Source organism: Penaeus vannamei, chromosome 30 (assembly GCF_042767895.1).
Source record: "Penaeus vannamei isolate JL-2024 chromosome 30, ASM4276789v1, whole genome shotgun sequence".
Lineage (NCBI taxonomy): Eukaryota > Metazoa > Arthropoda > Malacostraca > Decapoda > Penaeidae > Penaeus > Penaeus vannamei.
The window spans coordinates 12161063-12181062 of record NC_091578.1 but is presented as its reverse complement, the minus strand read 5'-3'; the positions used below and the strand labels follow the sequence as shown (position 1 = coordinate 12181062).

Below are 20000 nucleotides of genomic sequence, written 5' to 3'. Positions count from 1 at the left end.
TGCATTGCTTCCTGTTAACAGCTTTATTACATTTCTAAGTTATACAGGTGTTACCAGTTCATGGAAAAATACCAGATGCACAAAGTGAAGCCTGGAGTAACTTTTCTGAAACACAGTCCTTGTATGCTCTCATGGGGTCAATTCAACAGTTCTTACAATGCTCCATCTTCCACAGAAAATAGTTTGTGTGGTAGAAACCCTTGGCAAGCAAGCAACAGGCAGAACAAACAATAATTTAATGGTAGCTGGTGAGGCAGCCAGACAGGCAGAGAACCATGCCTTGCAGAAGCCTATGTAGAAATTCATTTGGTACTGTACTTATAGCTTGCTTATCTTTTAATACCTCTTATAATCCTGCTTTTCTTGCTGTGTAAGATGTGTAAGGTGTACCTTTCATAGATATACAGGAATCCAGGAGTAAGCTCTCAATGTAATCATACTGCCTGATGCAACTGTCACTGTGTAAGAAGAGAAATCAAAATATTATATTGTTTCTGTTATCTCTCCTAGTCAAAGCTCTCTTCTGATGTATGATACCAGCTTCTAAAAGCTGAATGGGGATTACATCACTACATGCTTTTTACATTTTCTTTCCCGATATTATTTTCAATCATATGTTAGCTGAAGTAGTTAACTGTGATACAAGCCAAGAAAATATAACAGGACTTCCATATGTCCATGACCTAATTCCTAACTCAAATCCCTGGCAAAAGATCACTACACAAGATATTTTAGTTGTGTACATTTCACCTTTTAAATCTGATCTCCATGGTGACATCTTTTCCAACTACCTAGTCATGCAGATACACTGCAGATACTCAGAAAATGAAGTGATATATTAACTATATGCATTATAGTCTCCTAATAATAATAGTGTTGGAATATCTTCTTCAAACACACTTTTTCAACATTCTGAGCTGATCTCAATGCTAAAAAATGAGATATATATATAAAAACAATAAATAGTAGCAGTGGACCTTAGAATTATTATTCTTATAATGTTAAGCTAATGTCAGGATTCAGGTCAAGGTACTGTATCCTTGGGAGTTACTCTCTAGGAGAATTTATCAGAAAAACCTCAGAACATTTACTGGCCTAAAACAAAAAAGTTGAACTTTAATAGCAGGAAGCACTTATTCTAACAAAATATCACACCATAACCTCCACTAAAAGTGAAAAAAACTGACAGAGCCAGACATTTTGGAGCATCTCTCTAAAGGGAATATAAAGTGGATCTTAGATATAAAGATTGAAAGTGAATCTTAGTATATATGCTGAAAATACGTAAAATCTGAACATCTAACTATGTGTGACACTATAGCCACCCCGGACACATGTATATGTCTTATGACTCGCTCTAGCAAGTAAACAGGGAGGGCTAGCTGTACGCAGGAAATTCCCTGACGAAAATGCTAGATGGTTACCATTAGTGAACAGAATGACTGACACACAAAAAACGTTGGCACTGTCAGTGTAGAATTAGCAAATTAACCCTGTGGTGACGGCGCCTGATTTATTTGTGTTGAAATGTCACACAACAGTCTAGACTTTGTGGCTAGGACTAAGCTGTGTACAGTTGACCCACCCGCTGTGAGTCATGACGCAGTTTCCCATCATAGGCTGTTATGTTATGATGACTATGGCCTACACCATCAATAAGGGGTTAATTCTACTCTTAGAGTTGGATTTATAAGTTGTAGCAACTATGAGCACTAGAGCCTTGTCTTATTTGTTAATTAAGTACAGCAGCCTACATTGCCAGCACAAATTTTACACCAAGGTTAGGGTAAATGGCCAAGCATAAAAAATCACAATAATATGGAATACTTATGCATTAATTCATATATCAATCAAAACAATCAAGAAAATATATATTAAACCCTGTTGAATTTTAAAGGTAAATGAGTTGTAAGTTGAGTATTGCAAAAGGTTAATTACTTATGAACCACCTTTAAGTTCTATAAGACTTTCCATTAACATCAAGCCACTATTCAACAGGGGCATTGGACGTTACAGCTGACAGTGACAACTACCAGCCTATATATTACATAGGCAAAGGAAAAGAGGGGTCACAGGGCAACACCTTCACTCTAGAATGGAAGGGGGTAGGACCCAACTTCTGCCCCCTCCCCCCCACTCCTCAACTTTCAATGACATTCTCAGTAAACCAACAAAGAGTGCAATTCCTTAGTTTTCCAGTTGTTGAGAATACTGACCTCGTACAACTGGTGTTCAAAATTAAATAACTATTAGGTCAAGTATTATCAAAATAAAAAAGTGTGAATTTTTAGTGCAGTAGTTATTGAGTTTATCTCTAAAACTGCTAAAATCCAGGAGCTTCCAAGGCCTTTGCCACCTGGACCCCATCAGGGGCCTTACAGCCCCTAGGACCCACAGCTAGTTTTCGGGGAACCTACTTTGCTCCCCCACTTCAAAATATCTTCCTATGATTATGTATTAGCATATATATAGCTAGATACATAGGTATTCCAAACCAGTCACCTCAAGCTTCATTCTCCAGACCTAAACTTCCCCCTCCCCCCTTACAGGAGAATCTCTTCACCCCAATGTCACCAGGAAAATGTGATGTTCACTGTAATTCACTGTAGACCCAGTGACCTCACTTGAGTTTCCCCTTACTACTGACATTATAATCATTACAACTCTATAAACAATACTAATAGTAATATAAAATAAAACATCTCTAAATATCAAGGAAAAGGACAAACAGATGAGATAGGCCACACTCACTGTAGGTCATTATGCCATCCCCAGCAGCACTGGTTAATGGTGTATGTACTATTTGCAAATATTTTCAGTTTTGAAAAGAAAAAGAAAAAAAAAGAGAGAGAGAGAGAAAAAAAAACACAGAAAAGCATATGCCAATCTATTGATTGAAGAGCTACTTCCTACACCAATCTATATGCATTCTATATGGTTCATCACAATTGTAATTGTGATTAACCTTTTTCTTCAACCTACATCTGTACTGATCAGGATAACCACAAAAATCTAATTAATCATTAATGAATGCAGCAAGAGTTTTGTGTTAAGTGCTTGCTCAGTCACAGTTAATGCAATGTGGTTATATTCCTGACTAGACAAAAAAAATATTTACTAAGGCTTTCTCTTTGCCATCTATTAAGTGGTGTGAAGAAATCTGGTGATGCCTATGGCCAACTTCTTGCCCCAAAGACTCAGGTATATGGCTTAGTGCTTGGGCCACCTCCCCTCTGCATTCCATCAAATCTATTGAAGTGCTTGTCTTGGAATCTTATTCAGAAACATGTAAAATGCAAACACAGAAAAAAATAAAAATAAAAATAAAAAGTGATAGAAAATTCTCACACAAAAATTTGGTAAATGATTTTCAGTAATTGTAGTAAATGGACAGAATTCATAGAGATTAAGCTGCCTGAAATAAACCATATAAATCAATAACACATATATTAATCAATTGTGACAACAGTTTGTCATGAGACAAAATATGGGTATAGCCATCAACACATTTCTCAGGAATATTCAGTAGAAGTATCATGTTGATAACTGTTAACCTAATAAAGCCGGGTAAAAAAAACTTGGCAAGTGGAAATACTCCCAGGGTTGTTGGCGTGATCAAAGGTTTCCCCTATTTGCATCAGACTCGTTTGGTAGTTTGCAGGCAATACTAGGCACCTAAAAGCTTGTATTTTGATGTAACTTTTAAAAATACAAAAATTTTGAAGGTTTACCTTCACTTTAGGTGCTATTACCTGGAAGCCTTACCATAGAAATGAAGGTGCTACTAACAGAAAAAAATATCTGTCTGATGAACCAACAGCACGAGAATGGTTGTGATATGATGCCACCCGCAACTTTGTACATACATGACACACGGAGATATAGGGTTAAGCATGCATAAATGTGCTAGTGCAAAGGTGAATGTCTTGGAAAACTTTAGGGCATCAGCTGATGGCTTCTCTACTGCACCAAAATTGATAATGCAACATCCAGTATTGGCACACATAAAGGCAAAGTAAAGTGTGAAGCAATTTTCTGAATATTTACCTAGGAAAATAATATGACATTTCATAAATATTGCTAACACTTCACTTTTTAAATACTCTCACCATAATCAGATATCCAAATTCTTAGAGCTTATCAGTAATTTTATTTTGTAATATAGTAATAAAATTCAATATTTTTTATCCTGAGCTCATGGCAATATAGTCCTGATACATAATTCAATAAACGTCAAAAATGGAAAATCCTGGATACAACAGATGGGTCTGGGGGGAACTCCTTACCATTCTGCCTCTCCAAGACTTGCAACAGTAATCCATTCAGACAGAAGAAGCTGGGAGAACAAATCTTCTGATCCAAACATGCAAATTCAGCAGGTAGTGAGCCCCATGTGGTGGGTGTCTACAGAGAGTCAGGCAGGGAACAGGCTTTCCCTGAGGCTTGAGGCATGCCAACTTTGTGTGAAATGTGTTGGATAATCTCCTCTGAACCTCAACTGAGGTGCCAATGACAATGCACTTCCAAATTCTTCTTTCATTAACCTTAACCTAGCTTTTCTTCTACCTAAAAAACACAATATTCTATGCACGTCACCCAACATATACCACAATAATCTATTTCTTAACTTCTCTTTACAGCAAGTCTATTTGGTCTACCTTCATCTATCCCAAAATTGACATATAAAAACATATTACAAATTTTCTAATTTCTAACTTATGTGTCCTCATTTTACATCTCTGGAATCCAAGATAATGGGGATGTCCAAACAGGATAGAGGAAACCCCACCCAAAGTTTGGAAAAAAAAAAGTTAAGATAATTGTCTTCCCTTTGCATGCCTAAAAACAATAAGCTCACTAACACTAAACTTTGGCTGTCCCATGGGAAAAGCAATTCAAATCTTTACAAAAACTCTTATGAAGTTTATCAATATTTTTTTTCTAATTTTCTCCCTGTTACAAAGTTATGTGACTCAAGCACAGAGCCATCCAGTAAAAAAAATAATAATAATAATAATAAGAAGAAGAATAAGAAGAAGAAGAAGAATTTCTAAAAAGTATCTATAGGTGCGGTTCAACTGACTTTGTGTATGTGCATGTCTGGCCGTAAGCACAGCTATCTGGGCTGAATCATATCACTTTGATGCGAAATCTGGGGGCCAATATGAGCCAGCAGTAATGCAACTGAGAGCATCTTTTTCCTCAGGCATCTCCAGGCTTTTTAGGGTGCAATTTAAAACTACTGACTATAATTCACTTAAATTATCAACACCTTTAAGTAACTACAAAGTCAACAAATGTTATATTAGATGTTTTATATAAAACATTTAAGATTACCACAAAATAATTTTTTTATTACCAAAAACAAATAAGGAAGAACTGGAGAATTTGAAACTGAAAATCAAGACTTGCATCGATGTCAAGATTTACTGAATCAGTAAATCAGTTCTGTTTTCCTTTCTTCAAAACACATGTCCAATGAAACATGAAACTACAGTCATAACAGGGAATAAGTCCTTGCGCTCCATGTTGCTAAAACAAGAAGTACTACACACAGTGTTATTTAAGCAAGAGGTATGTGCGGTCTGGTGTGGCGGTGTTTTTCACAGTTGAAATATTACATCTGGCTAGGCATCCCGGACACAGCTCATGTCATAAACAAATAAAGCCAGTTGAATAGCGCCTTAATAAGGGATTCCTTCCCTATGACGGAATCCTTAAAACTTTTAATCTTTAAAAATTAACAATGTATAGTATTACCATAATCAAGGAAAGGCTTGTCAAAAATTGGCATGCTTTTTTTCAGAAATTTTTCACAATGAAAGAGATGTAAATGGTGTCTGCTAATATAGCTGGAACTATATTATTAAGTTTCTTTCAGTCACATACACAATATCACTTCTTGGCAACTCCCTTTGTATGCTCTCCTCTCCCTGAGCCAATTAATCATGTTCTCTCATCTCATTATTCTTTTGAATGGAATACAATAAATTTGAAGTAAATGTCATGCAGGCAGCCCTTTGATCTTTTCATCTCCCACATTCCCAATTGACATATCACACAATAACGTATATATCTTCTGCTATATCATTGTCTTTTTACTATTCAGACTTTTAGATACTTAAATATGCACCTTAATACACATTTTACTTTTTTATTTACTAAAATACAAGTTTCCTCTGTTTATTTACACATTCATAGTAATCTATCCCACTGTCACTCATAAACAATGGGTTACTTTTTGAAGTTTGCAGTCTACTGACACTATTAATTCTAAATATATTAGTAAAATATATATTTTCATAAAATTCAGCTCTTGAAAAATGTGCAAACAAAATCTGCCATAATGAAAGCTGTAAAATCGGGCCTTTTTTGTAGCTTTGGATACACAAATGTTGGAGGCTTTGCAATTAGTAACAATTAGCCTATAAACTTTCTTCATAGTCTAATATGTAATGTTACTCATAAGACTGCACCTTGGTAGTAAGCAAGTATGAATGGGTTGAAGTGGGAAGTTTTAGAAAAGTAGCCTTCAGATATTTTCACAATGGTGGTGAGGAAGCTTACAACACCTAAAGAGGAGTATATAATTCACTTTTCTGATTTGAACTTCTCAATTCAAGCCTTGAAAGAATTGCTGAACAAGAAACTTATCAATACAAAGAGGACACACAAATGAACCAATAAATACAAAAAACCTACTATTAACCAATAAAAGAGGACAATTATATAAGAACCCCTTTCAGATGATGTAATGATGAAGGAAAGAAAAATTGTATAAGCAATAACTATAGTTAAATGTAAAGAAAGCCATTAGTACGAAAGCAAACCCTTTCATGTGCAATCACCTGGCCCTTTTCCCATCTTTCAGCTAGTTATGACATATCAAAAATTCATTGACAGGAATTAAATAGTATGAGATAATGTGGGTGTTTCATACTTCACAAAACAAAATGAGCAATTATACAATCTTTGTTTTACTGCTTTCATCTAACATTGTGAATATGTTTGAAATAGGTTTTTTGCTGTTGCAAACACATGCATGGAGAGGCATGTAGTCCACATTGGCACATGAGCTCCTTTTGCATTGATTTAACCCCTTGGACCCTTTGGCAGCTGCCCAGGTGACGTGATGATGCCGTCAGCCGGGCAGGTGGACCGCAGCCCAGGTGACGTGAACAAACCGTCATGAGCGAAAGCCAGGGTGACGGAAAAGACTTGCCACGAGTGCAAAAACCTCTTAGAGTCTGATTTGACTCACTTGGCACTTAGAAGGGAGTTATAGCATTATTCCCATCAATAAACGAACGTGGAACGTAACATGCATAAGCAGTAACTGGAAGAGCGCCAGCTCCAGGGAGGATGCCATTTCTATGCTGCGCACCATATTCCTGGCTGCTGTGACCAACGGCACAGGTTGTGCTACGTAAAATTGGAAAAAAAAAGGAGATATATGACACAAATAACCAAATGTTCCTTTTTTTTCTTGCACTGAACTACTTACTACTTAGAGATATGAAATGGAGTCTGTGCACACCCAGGATGTTGGCCACTTACATAACTCATAGCCCGGGGTTTTCAGCTCAGTGATGTTCAAGGAAAATAGAGATGGCTGTTGGAGAAGAATCCAGGGAGAGGGGAAAGTATTAGATGTCAAAGATTATAGGGTGTTATAGGAAAGTATAGTAACGAAAAGGGAAAAGAGGAAAGTAAATAAAGTAGAGCAGGGATTAGAAAAATGGGACAGGTAAGGGGGTAGAGCGGCTGAGTGAATTAAGAACATTGTTCAAGGAAAACAGAGGTGGCTGTTGAAATAGGAGGAGTAGAATCTGGGGGATTAGAAAAGGGAACTGGGGAAGGTGGTGAACTTTCAGGACGAATGTCTGGAGGGGAGGGATCTGGAAAAGGACATTGTTGTGATAGAGTCGGATTTGTGTCAGTATTCAAGTGGGAGCAGTAGAGAGGGTGGGGTATGCTGGGATGGTGTAGGAAAAAGGGGAGTGGAGACCAAACTAGGCCTCACATAAAGTGAGGCCTTGTTTGTCTGAGGACTGCTACCTCATATTCAAGCTTATAGGCAGGGCAGCTCCTATAAAATACATTATGGGAGTCTCCACAATTAGCACATGTACGTGACTGAGCAGGGCAATTTGAATATTCATAACCAGGTTGGGCACATAGAGGGCAATAGGCTATGGAGCGATAGTGTTTGGCTGGGTGGCCAAAATGCTAACATTTCTGACACTGATGAGGAAGGGGTTGATATGGTAGGATATAGTAGGACAATCCACCAATATAAACTTCATGGGGGAGAATATGGCTACAGAAGCTAATCTTGGCAATATTGACATAAGACTTACGCTGGCCTATGGGAGGAATAGTGCAACACTGTACTGCCACTGCATCATAATCATTAAGGCAGGTAAGTAAGTCATTTTCACAGTCTGACCAGACCTTGTTGTAGATAGGAAAAGCAATTTGGGGGATAGAAACAGTTCCAGTACACGTATTAACCCATTTACAATGGGTGTCCCACATATAAGACACCCAGAAGGGGAAGGGAAGGGAAGGGGGGGGGGAATTGCCAGGCATCCCGCTGGTGTGACACTATATCCGGGCTCGTGGGCAGAGTCCAGGCCAGCCCCGCACGCCAAAATATACCGGTGTTAGTGGGTTAAGAGAGGGATGAGGTTCAGCAGGTTTGCCAGTGAGGTCAGTTACGGTTGATAGTGCACGAGCTTGGGATTCAGATGTAACTGTGACAAGGCATGAACAATCTGAGCGACTGCAAACGGTAACCAACGCCTACTTGTTTTTGGAGGCAGTGTTGAAAGAAAAAGGTATTCTCAGAATAGGGGGTTGTGGAAGGAATCACAAAGATTCGATCCCACTTGGCTGGGCCAAGTACTCAAAAGATTTGCAGAGGTAGAGGCAGTAGAAGGATGAGGGCAAGAGGAAGATGAGGTGCTGTGGAGTAGTTCTGTGGGGGTGAGGGGGGGGAAGGAAGACAATAAGGCTGAAGAGTAGTAATAAGAGAAGAGGGCAGAGACATTGATGAAGACAGTGCAGTAGAAGATAGTGGGGAGAATGTTGAGAGAGAGGAAGGGGTGCTTCCTGGAGATTGAGAAATAACCTGGGTGAGTGTTTTGGAATGGTTAGAGTTGTCAGTAAGTGTAGAAGAGGGGGTAATCGTATCAGTGGTCAGAGCTGTGGTCAAAGGTGGGGCAGGGGTCAGAAAACCATCAAAATCAAATTTAGATATGCTAGTTGATGAAGGGACAAACCTTAATACGCCTATTAAGGGTAAAGAATCATCATTATTGGCCATGGTGAGCCTGAATAAAATGGGGTAAAGAAACGGTCTACCCCTCAGGATCCCCATAAGGAGTGAGGGCTAGGCAATTAACCACGGGAATACCGTGCCCATGGCTCCCTGAGGCTATTCATGACTGACACAAAGCCAGCCTTTCATCCTTTCAGCATAGCTCTCACACCTTAGGAATGGGATAGAAGACAGGGATGAAGAAAATACCTAAGAGGATTGGAGAGACGGAAAGACCAAGCAAAATTAGTTGAGGTGAAGGCTAAGGCCCAAGGTAGGGGTGATCCCCTACTTTGGGCCTCAGTCACCAACTCCTAAGCCCTCCCACGACAACAACGAGCATGGTATTAGGAGGAAGGTTTTTTAGGCACAAGCATTTTTAGCCTTTTTTGCCCTTTTCCAATGTCCATGTCTGTCATTTGATTTGCTTTACCCAAAAAGTAACATTTTGTTATTTGTACAATTTATTCTGTTTTTTTTGTAGTCAATATTCTGTACTACAACCAGCAATGCCAGTCATGGCAAGCAAGAATAGGATGTCAAGCATGGAAATGGCATCCTCTCTGGAGCCAGGGCTCTTCTGGTAATGAGTCACAGTCATTACACTCCATTCTTGATTATCAATGGAAATAATGCAAAGGCCATTTTCTAAATGCCAAATGAGTCTAGTCATCCTTCAAAAGGTTTGTGCACTTATGGTGACTTTTCCGACACCCCGGCCTTCAGTTGAAATGCTCATAAACACAAGTTTGGGTCACCCTGGCCCATATCCAGATCTTCCTATCAACTGGATCATAGAGGTTAATGAAGCAATAACCAGGACCACTTCAACAGATGATTAGGGGACCTGAGCCATATAACATGTTATATGCTGTAGTGCTTACACTGCCCTTCACTCTTCCAGTGGCAAGTCACTCAAGAGACTTTTGTGAATCTTTCATCAACAGACACCAGAGATATTTGCATATATCTTAATAGTTTGCAGATAAGAATATGAGTCAAACTAATGGTGAAGAGAGTGAAAGCTATTCTCATGCAGCTGGCAGCAATAAAAGAAGTTGGTTAACCCGCCTATGACGGATGTCACACACAAGACAACTGGAAAAGTAAACATTACCGGGCATCCTGCCGGTGCAAGACTAGATCAGAGCTTGCGTTCTGATTTTGTCACCTGTGGCAGGTGGCACGCGGGCAGGTTTCCTGGACTCGTCCGCACAACAATTTTATTTTTAGCTTGAAAATGTACCATCGCTAGTAGGTTAAGACAAGAACTGAGGTTCGGACTTGATTGCCACTGTCATTTGCATACATTGATTGCCCTTGTCCCATTTACCATGCGTCTGGCATGCCACTTTTTGTAAACAGAGATCTACTTGCCATGATCATATGAGCTATCAAAAACTGACAAGTTATTTTGCCATGTCTTTTTCAGCCTAAATGTGACAGAAGTAATGTCCACTAACTGCTCTGAAAATGCTGGAAAGTTTTCATAACCCACGTGTACCATACCATCCACATATACCAACACCCTCAATAAGCCTTCCTCTCTCTTAGTCAATTATATAGTCATGTTTCCTGACTATCTTTTTTTATGTAAATGGAATTTAGTGAGTGAAAAAATTATTCCAGTAACTGTAGGCATATTTCCTCCAACTAACAATTCATGTAGTACCCAATTTCCCTTCCATAAATATACTATTATGAGTTATAATCTTTCCATTTATATACATTTTTACATTCATATAAACATTTGTTCTTTTGTTTTATGCTTTTTATTTTCCTTTCATGCTAGTTTACTTTCACTGTTCAGCATATATTTGATATATGACAGTAAAATATGAATTTTGTAAAATCAAGCTCTTGAAATATCAATGACCAAAATCTGTCATGTGAAATGCAAAACATCAGCCATCATTTGCAGTTTGGTTAGGATCGTGTGTGTGTGTGTGTGGGGGGGGAACAAAAAGTAAAAATTTTTGAAATTTTATGGGGTTCAATAATGTGGGGAGTGAAGAGGCTTACCTAGAGCTGGCACTGATGTGTTAAACTTTTAATCCTTTAAACATTCAGTATCCCAAGAAGTTGGTTATATATCCTTTACTGTCTACAGAACAATAATATCTGTCCACAATGAGATACATGTTATCATTAATTCTATCAAATTGTAGAGCAGTGACGCCAAAACCCTTTTATGATGTGTTGACGTCATAGATGTCATGAGATTTTGTTTGGCAGGATACTATGGTGTGTGGAGATGTTACAACTTTGAAAGATAACATTTCAATAAGATATTTTGTGTTGAGGAAAGTAATTTCTGGAAACACAAGATGAATCATTGACACATCATTCTGAACACAGTCCTAATTACTTGTTATGTTCTAACAAATCTGTTCCAAGGGATAATCACCTTTCTTCAATATGCTTACACCAGTCAATGTCTTACAAAAGACCTTTGGACTAACTCACATACACCACAAGACTGAAAAAGTAAAAAGTATGGAATGCACTACCACAGGCAAGATAAGCCCCCCTCCTGCAAAACTACATGCACAGCTTAAACATCCAGATATGAATGACACTTAGCAAATTTCTGCCAAATCACCAACAGGTTACAGTCAGCACTACACTAATACACTATTATTGTAATCAACAAGCTTTCTAATCTTTCACTAGTTGCAGAATTTTGTCCTTTAAATTCACAGATATAGGATAATCATAATCTCAATTTACTGCAATGAGCTCCCTATGATAGATGCCATCTAAATGTACTTAGACCTTTGGTACACAGAGTTCAGAATTATCTCCATAAATGCTCTAGGAATTTTCAAGTTAAAATCACAAGTTCTCTGGGATAAATGAAAAAATATAAATTAATCTGTCGCATATGACTTGTAGGCCCGGTCAAAATGAATAGTGTGGGCTAGGCAGTGCCAAGGCCTCTTGACTCCCTTTTTATAATGCAAAAGCTTTTTTTTTTTTTATTACGTTTTTATAAGGTTTATATTTATAATTTTATATGCTGCATTCAAGATGGTAATAGACTGTTCTACTCACACAGACTAGATCTTCTCATTAGGTAGTTTATAAATAACATTTACTTTTGTATTATTCAATTTTCTGTCACACACAGTGCATCACCAGTGATTGCAAGCAGCGATAGGATCCTGAGCATGTAAAAAGTGTTGTCCATGGAGCCACAACTTTTCCAACATGGGTCATGGAGGGTACATTCTCTTTTACTAGATAAAATAATACCACAATTATCTGTCCACTGGATAACCCCAGTCCTTTATCAAAATTTTCTATGATAGCATATCTTTTTGACACTTTACTTATATCCAATACTTATTAAATAATCTATCATTTTCTCATATTTTTCAAGTACATCCACTGAATATAAATAAAATTTCAAATATTAAACATGCTGCAAAATGTTGAACATTTGCTTGCATACTAAATATTGGTACAATTAATAAGGCACTGATTCTAATTTCCAAAGCTATATCCTAAAGAAATATTCTTGTGGAATATATCTTGAGAATTCTCTTTAGGCATACACTGGATAGTATATTGTGGTATAATATGTACGCATTGTAATATTCACACTGCTAGTCACATGAACATTTTACCTGCTTACCTGGATGCAGGTTAAGTACCATTATTTGTATATAACATCATAAAAGGGTTTCTATGATATTACTATCATTTCAGCATCTTTTTGTAAGAACATTAACTGATTGCACATTAACCTGATGGATCTGGGTGCCTCATGGCTCATGAGGAAACAAATATCCAGGTATCTGCTTTTTTTGAGTGATGACTCTTCCAGGTGTATCCTGCAAGCTTGCCCACACAAAAACACATGGTATTAAGATGTCTTGCCTACTCTCCAAAATGCTATTAGCACTTTCACTGCAAACACAATTTTACTTTTCTTTTCTGAGGACAATATTTGTTTGTTAAGATGAGAAGTTTTTACTCTGTGAAATAACAGTAACAAAACATAACACTGTGTTATTCGTTACCCCCTAACATTTTATATTTGTTTGTTAAGATGAGAAGTTTTTACTCTGTGCAATAACAGCAACAAAACATAACACTGTGTTATTCGTTACCCCCTAACATTTTTCAGTTTTCCCCACCACAACCTGTTGAAACAAGAATAAAGGGCAGGAATAAGATCTTTTACATGGACATAGTATCCTCCCTGAAGACAACCCTCCCAAGCATAGCTCACACAAAGTACACTCCACACACATAGACCAGTGGAAATCTTGCAAAAGCATGGGAATGAGCTCCTTCCTGGAGGCCTGTCCTGTCAATTCACCTCCAAGTACTTTGCACACTTATGATGGGATACCACCCACCACTCAGCAGCATTTCCCCAAGGTGAGACATTTCCAACAACAGCTACTGGGCCTTTTATTTTTCCATGACAATATGTCTCTTTAACCTTCCCCTTTGCCAGATGCTCCAATGATCTGGATCCAATCAGTTAATGAACTTCAAAAGAAAATGGTTTCAGTAATAAACTGTATACCATGACTGTGTTTCATATTTGGATAAAAGTACAAAAATAAGCCACCTAGATATTACTCCATAATAATGCCCATCTTATGTTCAGAGGTGATCCTCTAAAGCTTGGTATTTCCACAATTCTAGCATTCCTCAGAAATGACCACATGGTGTTGGATGAAAGGTGGTCTACCTGAAACTCACTTCCTATCAATTAAATAAGTTCTTTCAAGGTGACATTTTATTCAACAACTTCCTTGAAAGACTGATGTGTAGCATCCACATATAAATTTCTATCATTATTCAGTCTTTTTTATTCCATGATGAAGCATTTATCCTCCAATTTGTACTGAACAATATTGCATAATGTCATCTTTGATATAAGAAAGGGCTGGACATATCAGTTTTATAGGAAACACATTTAATGAGGGCTTTCATATTTCCCATATATGCAGCTAATGGCATGTGATTTGTTAAGTTGACAAATGTGAATTCAAAGACTAAATGTCTCCTATTTCTCACAAAAAAAAATATGATACAAAACTCCTTGGTAGCAATGATGGCTATAGCCGTCATAACACAATACCCTACGACATGTAAATGTGCGGGTGAGATGGTAAAACATAGCTTAGGCCAAGCCACAAACTCTAGACTGTTGCATGATATTACATCACAAACAAGTCTGGCCCTATTACAGTAGGGATGATCTAACAAGTTGATATCAATTAGATGACTGAATTTCTCATATTTAGCCTATACATGGAATTTGATTTTAATAAATCATGTATACAACCTGAGAGTCATGTAAATATAATTTTAAACCAATCACAATAAGTATGAATTTAGTCTGAAAATCTAAAAACATCAATCTGAGAAGTGGGCCACAATACTGAACTAGACTGTATTACAGACGTATGTTTTGCGGACTTCAAGAGAAAATTCAGTTAACCCCTTGGATCCAGGCGACGTGACTATCATGTCATGAAAAAAAATTGGGCTTAGGGCCAGGTGACATGAACATGTCATGATGGAAAAATTTGACCAAGGGCCAGGGTGATGCAAACATGCTATCATGAAAATTTTGGCTGAAGGCCAGGGTGACAGGAATGAATCATCATGAGTGCACAGAGCTCTTGAACAGTGATTAGACTCAGTTGGCATTTAGGAAGGGGCTTTTGCATTATTCATGAGTTACTGAGTGTGGAATGTACCATCCATGTGCCATGACTGGAAGAGTGCCAGCTTCAGGAAGGACATTTCTCTTTCCTGAATATCATGAAAACAAAAAAATGACACAAATAACAATGTTACTTATTGCACAGAGTTATAGACTATATAGAGAGATCATATGGAGTCTGTGCAAGGAAAACATTCAATTACAATCTTTATACAACATATGAAATGATGAATATAGACCTTGGAAAATAAAAAGCAAAAAATGCTTATGAAGAAAAAGATAATAGCACTGCAAAGGGAAAGCAAGGAGTCTTGACACCACACATGAGCATTTATGTGCACCCAGCCTACAAGCCACACACCTAGGAAAGACACCAATCAAGTAAACCTAATGTCTGGATTTTGGGCCAAATGTGCAGAGCGAAGTAACATGATCCAATAGGTTAATATTTAACAAAACTGAATATCAAAGGACAAAGATGCCATATCAAGGAGTGGTTTTTAAAAAATCTCCACTTCTACGTAAACCTATAGAAGTACAATATTAAAATCATACAACATTTGTACAAATTGATGGTTATGAATGGTTAACATGATAGTCTTCCAAAAAATGAATAAGCAAAACTTACCACAAACTAACACAAATCAATTTCCCCTAAAAAAATATTCTTCACATTCAGCTAGTTAATATTTTAATGCCCTTTAAAAAATCAAGAAAATGAACATGAAAATATTAATTTGAAATCATGAGGAGGTTCTTGTCTCATTACTTTCAGCTGTTACTTCTACAGCAAAATCTAAAAACCAACATCCGCCCTGGTCAATCAATGTCTGTCTTTGTAAAATATTTAGCATGGAGGAGCACTTGCCTTGTGATAGTACAGACCTGTTTTTGGACTTCTGGCATCCACTTACTATGATTCTCAGCCCAATGTGATCATCCACTTCATCCATTCAACACACTGAATATCCTAAATCACTTACTAGTAATGAAGAGCACCATCAGTTCTCATCTTCCCTCAGCCACTGATTCCAGAGATCTAGTGGGCTTTTCTAGATGGATATAAAGTTATCATACAAGCAAATACCAAAGACACTAATCTTTCTCTAATTTTGGTGCTTTCCTGAACAATAACTAGTGAATGAACAAGAACAATACATATGAACGCATATAAAGCTACTGCCAGGGGTAAGATTTCCATCTAAAATTTTCCATTAACTTAATCAGCATATCCAGTAACTTGAAAAGCCCCATTCCTTATTGCCTCTGATGTAGTCAGTTCACATCAGAGATTGAAGTATTATCAAAGGCATAAATACCTTTGTTTTAATAGTAATGTTGACTTATTACATCTTCCTATATTTAAGTTAGTTGTTCATCAAAAGACATTTCATCTAAATCATAACGGCCAATCGCTTTTTAAGGAAATATTCCCTCACACCTGTTTCCATTTTATCATTCTAATAGAAGTCAAATTTCTCCTTACTATTCACAATGAAATCAAGTTGACAAAAGGATATTCCCACAAATCTCATATTATGTATTTCAATAAAAACTGGCACCATAATGTAGTAATATTCATAAACTGATGTTCTAAAAAACAATCAATGAAACCCACTTAACTAGTGGAATAATGAACATTTGCAACAGTCAACCACAAAAATAAGTCTCTGATAGTATTTTGGGGCACAAGAGGGGTGGGTATAAGGATATAAATAAGAATCCTTCTGTTAATACTATATAAATTAACTATATCAGGTACTGAAACTTTAATGAAAGGAACGGCAACAGCCGTTATAAAGGCTAAAAGTTTGCCAGTTGTCACTGTAATGAGTGCCACACAGAAAATTCCGGCACCATCAGTGAAGGATTAACCCAATAACGATAGGTGTCCCACACATGAGATACCCGAAAAAAATAAGCTTTGCCGGGAGTCCCACTAGGGGCTCGTGCTCCAACACAGCAGCAGGCAGTGTATGGCGGGTGGGCAGAGTCCGCGGCTGCCCTGCCCACTGATTTTATAGCCACCAGGAATCTTTTATTTTCATCTTCAAAATATACTAGCGTTAATGGGTTAAAAACAATATCATACTTTTAAAAAGGAGAAGGAATATAATATTTTCAGTTTTACTTGTCGGAGTTATCTCATATTTTTCTTTTTCTTCTACTACAATCGCTAAGCCAAATGACATTTAATCACATCATAGCCAACATAGTACAAATCACATGTTTGCTGTGCTATACACACTTAACAGTTTTTGCTTGTTTGGCCCTAACATTCCCTGAATAGATACAATTTCTCAAGCAAAGACTTTATTCTAGACTTCCATTTCTTGACATATCTTCCATTTAAATTTTTTGTGCACCCCATCACTTTCCATATACTTACTTTAACTAATAATTTCCACTTCCCTCTCCCTACTCTCTTAAAATATTACATATTACCAATGAAGCAATCACAAAACATTATAATAACCCTACCTTAAGCTTCAATCCCAGTGACTCTTCTTATTAACATTCCCAAACAAGCTTAACTATAAGCTTTCATCCATATTGTCTTTCTGCCTAATCGATAATATGCTTTTCCAGGTCCAGGAATGTCCAAACACCCTTCCCTTTTTCCAAGTTTTCTGCATGTCTGTTTCACAACAGATAGCTCTGAGCTCCTCTGAGCCCAAACTCCTCATCCACCAAAATGCCTTCAGTCACTCTCATATTTCCTTTACCAATCCCATAAAAAAAAATTGCTTCCCACAACCAACAAACTAATACCTCTGCACCTTCTGCATATCAAGTTTTTTGCTATTACACATATTCTATCAACACTCTGTCCTCTATTTTACCACCATCCACTTTCACCCTATATGATTGCGGATATCATTCTTTTGAATGAAACAATTTCCCACCACTTATTCCTGCCCCATACACACATCCTCATTATCTTCCACTTGGGCATTTAAGCTCCCCCTAACAATGACAACTGCCCTAAAATTATTCACAATATCATGTATCATGAAGTTTATTCTAAAACTGATAATTTTATCTGGTATAACTGAGACTGCTCTCAGATTATTCATAAATCTTCATTAAAAAATAATAATAATAAAAAAAAAAAAAAAAAAAAAAAAAAAAATATATATATATATATATATATATATATATATATATATATAAAACTAATATCTTGTAATCTGGTATCATCCTAGTACCAAAAAAAGTATCAAAGTGAAAATTTTTAGACAAAAGAAAAGCCATAGAGAGAAGCATATGGTATTTATTTCTGTCTAAGGAAATATCAGTAATCAGGTTCACATCAATTTCCCTCGCATCACTTGTATAAATAATCCAAAAAACTATATCAATTAGCAAACAATAACAAATAAACACTCCTAATACACGACCAAACACAAATATAGAACATCAGACTGGCAAGAATGAGATATACCTTTTGTTGTGGTGGCAGTGCTTAAGTCCAGACTGGGTGTGATTTCTGTGTCGGGTGAGATCCTGTTCCTCAAACGCAGAGGACTGGTACGGTGCATCGCCTGAAATTGGTTTTTCAGTTTTAGAAAAAATAATAGTATACACCTTTTGAGACAAAAAGGCGAAATAATTTTCATTTGACCACTAAAAAACAAAATCCATTCTTTTTTAAATATTAATGTCACAAAAGCACCTTCCTATCAAATTCACAAAGACCTATTGTACTTTAAACATCAAAATCATGCAACTTAAGCACTCTTATAGGTTTTACAAAAACTATTAATCCATCTCATCATAACAGGATACTGACATACAAACCTTCATCACAAATAAGAAATATCAGTGTCAACAATTCCTAAAATCATAGAACACAATCTAAAATTGGTACCATCATTAAATTAGGTAAATATTATATGTGAACTGTGAAACAAGTCTCCAAACATACTGCTTATGTTTCCCCTTGATCTCCAGAAACTACGTCAGCACATGAATTATGTACTAAAGCATATATAAGCACTGAGAGCATAGTATGTTAATTTGTGATAGATTGCACTCACAAGATATGATACACTTTATCAATTATAAAAAAGTTTTTCATCAGCTTATCAGTCAACTTATCAATTATTTGTACATTGGTGATATATATATATATATTTCTTTTTTTACCTATTCTCTACCAACAATTATCTATCAAGTTCATTTTCATTATATCTCCTATCCCTAAATGTTATGACACTGTCACACATGTTATGGAAGCAATACATGATACCAAATGGTAATTAACATCACAGGATAATCATTTAAAGAGCTTAAAAAGAATATATAAAATCAGTGCATCTAAACTAATATTTGTTAAAGAGTTCTTCTATGGTACAATGGGTGACAGCCCACAGTGCAGACTAGAAAATTGCCTAGATCTGTACAGGTTTGATTCAAGTTTTATGCTTATCAGATTGAGAACAATGCAATATTTTAGTACAAGATATCACACAAGGCCATTCTAGGATAGACTATATCAATGACTTTCAAATATATTACTACCAAGTATCTTTAATACAGTTACCATACACATAACTGTGATGTATATTCACCAGAGATGTATCTGGAACATTTTCCTTCTAAACACTGCAGACATACTTTCATGTTCAAATTGTATGTGAAACAATAACAGTACATTTTCAAATTAAATCTATAAGCACATGAACAACCTACTGAATTTCTTAAAATATACTTATTACAAATAAGCTACAGAGACATATTTCATCCTTTTGTTACCAAATTATAGCAACGACTGGTCACAACCACAATTAGTCAACAAATAACACTGTTCTAATATATTTACCTTTCTTTATCTGTTCAGCAATTTCAGAACATAAATCTACATGATACTTATTCATCTTCATGGAATACATTAGCATCAGCTGCTAATTCATGTAGCTTATTTCTAATTACATAGTTTGGCAGAATTGTACTCAATATCTTTATCAATTAATATTAGAGCAA

General features: G+C 36.6%; 1 protein-coding gene across 7 annotated transcripts in view; it reads right to left on the bottom strand.

Moving 5' to 3' along the window:
- The window catches only part of LOC113808563 (protein FAM117B), a 162202-nt gene that overhangs the window by 118201 nt on the left and 24001 nt on the right, over positions 1–20000 (bottom strand). For 5 of the 7 annotated variants that reach the window (XM_070143052.1, XM_070143051.1, XM_070143048.1 and 2 more), the window contains exon 2: positions 18460–18559. In XM_070143052.1, coding sequence (XP_069999153.1) covers positions 18460–18556 — 97 coding nt within the window. In that variant the 5' untranslated portion in view covers positions 18557–18559. Of the gene's footprint in view, positions 1–18459; positions 18560–18942; positions 19413–20000 lie in introns of those variants that run through there. The other 2 variants (XM_070143054.1, XM_070143053.1) reach the window with 2 other exon arrangements.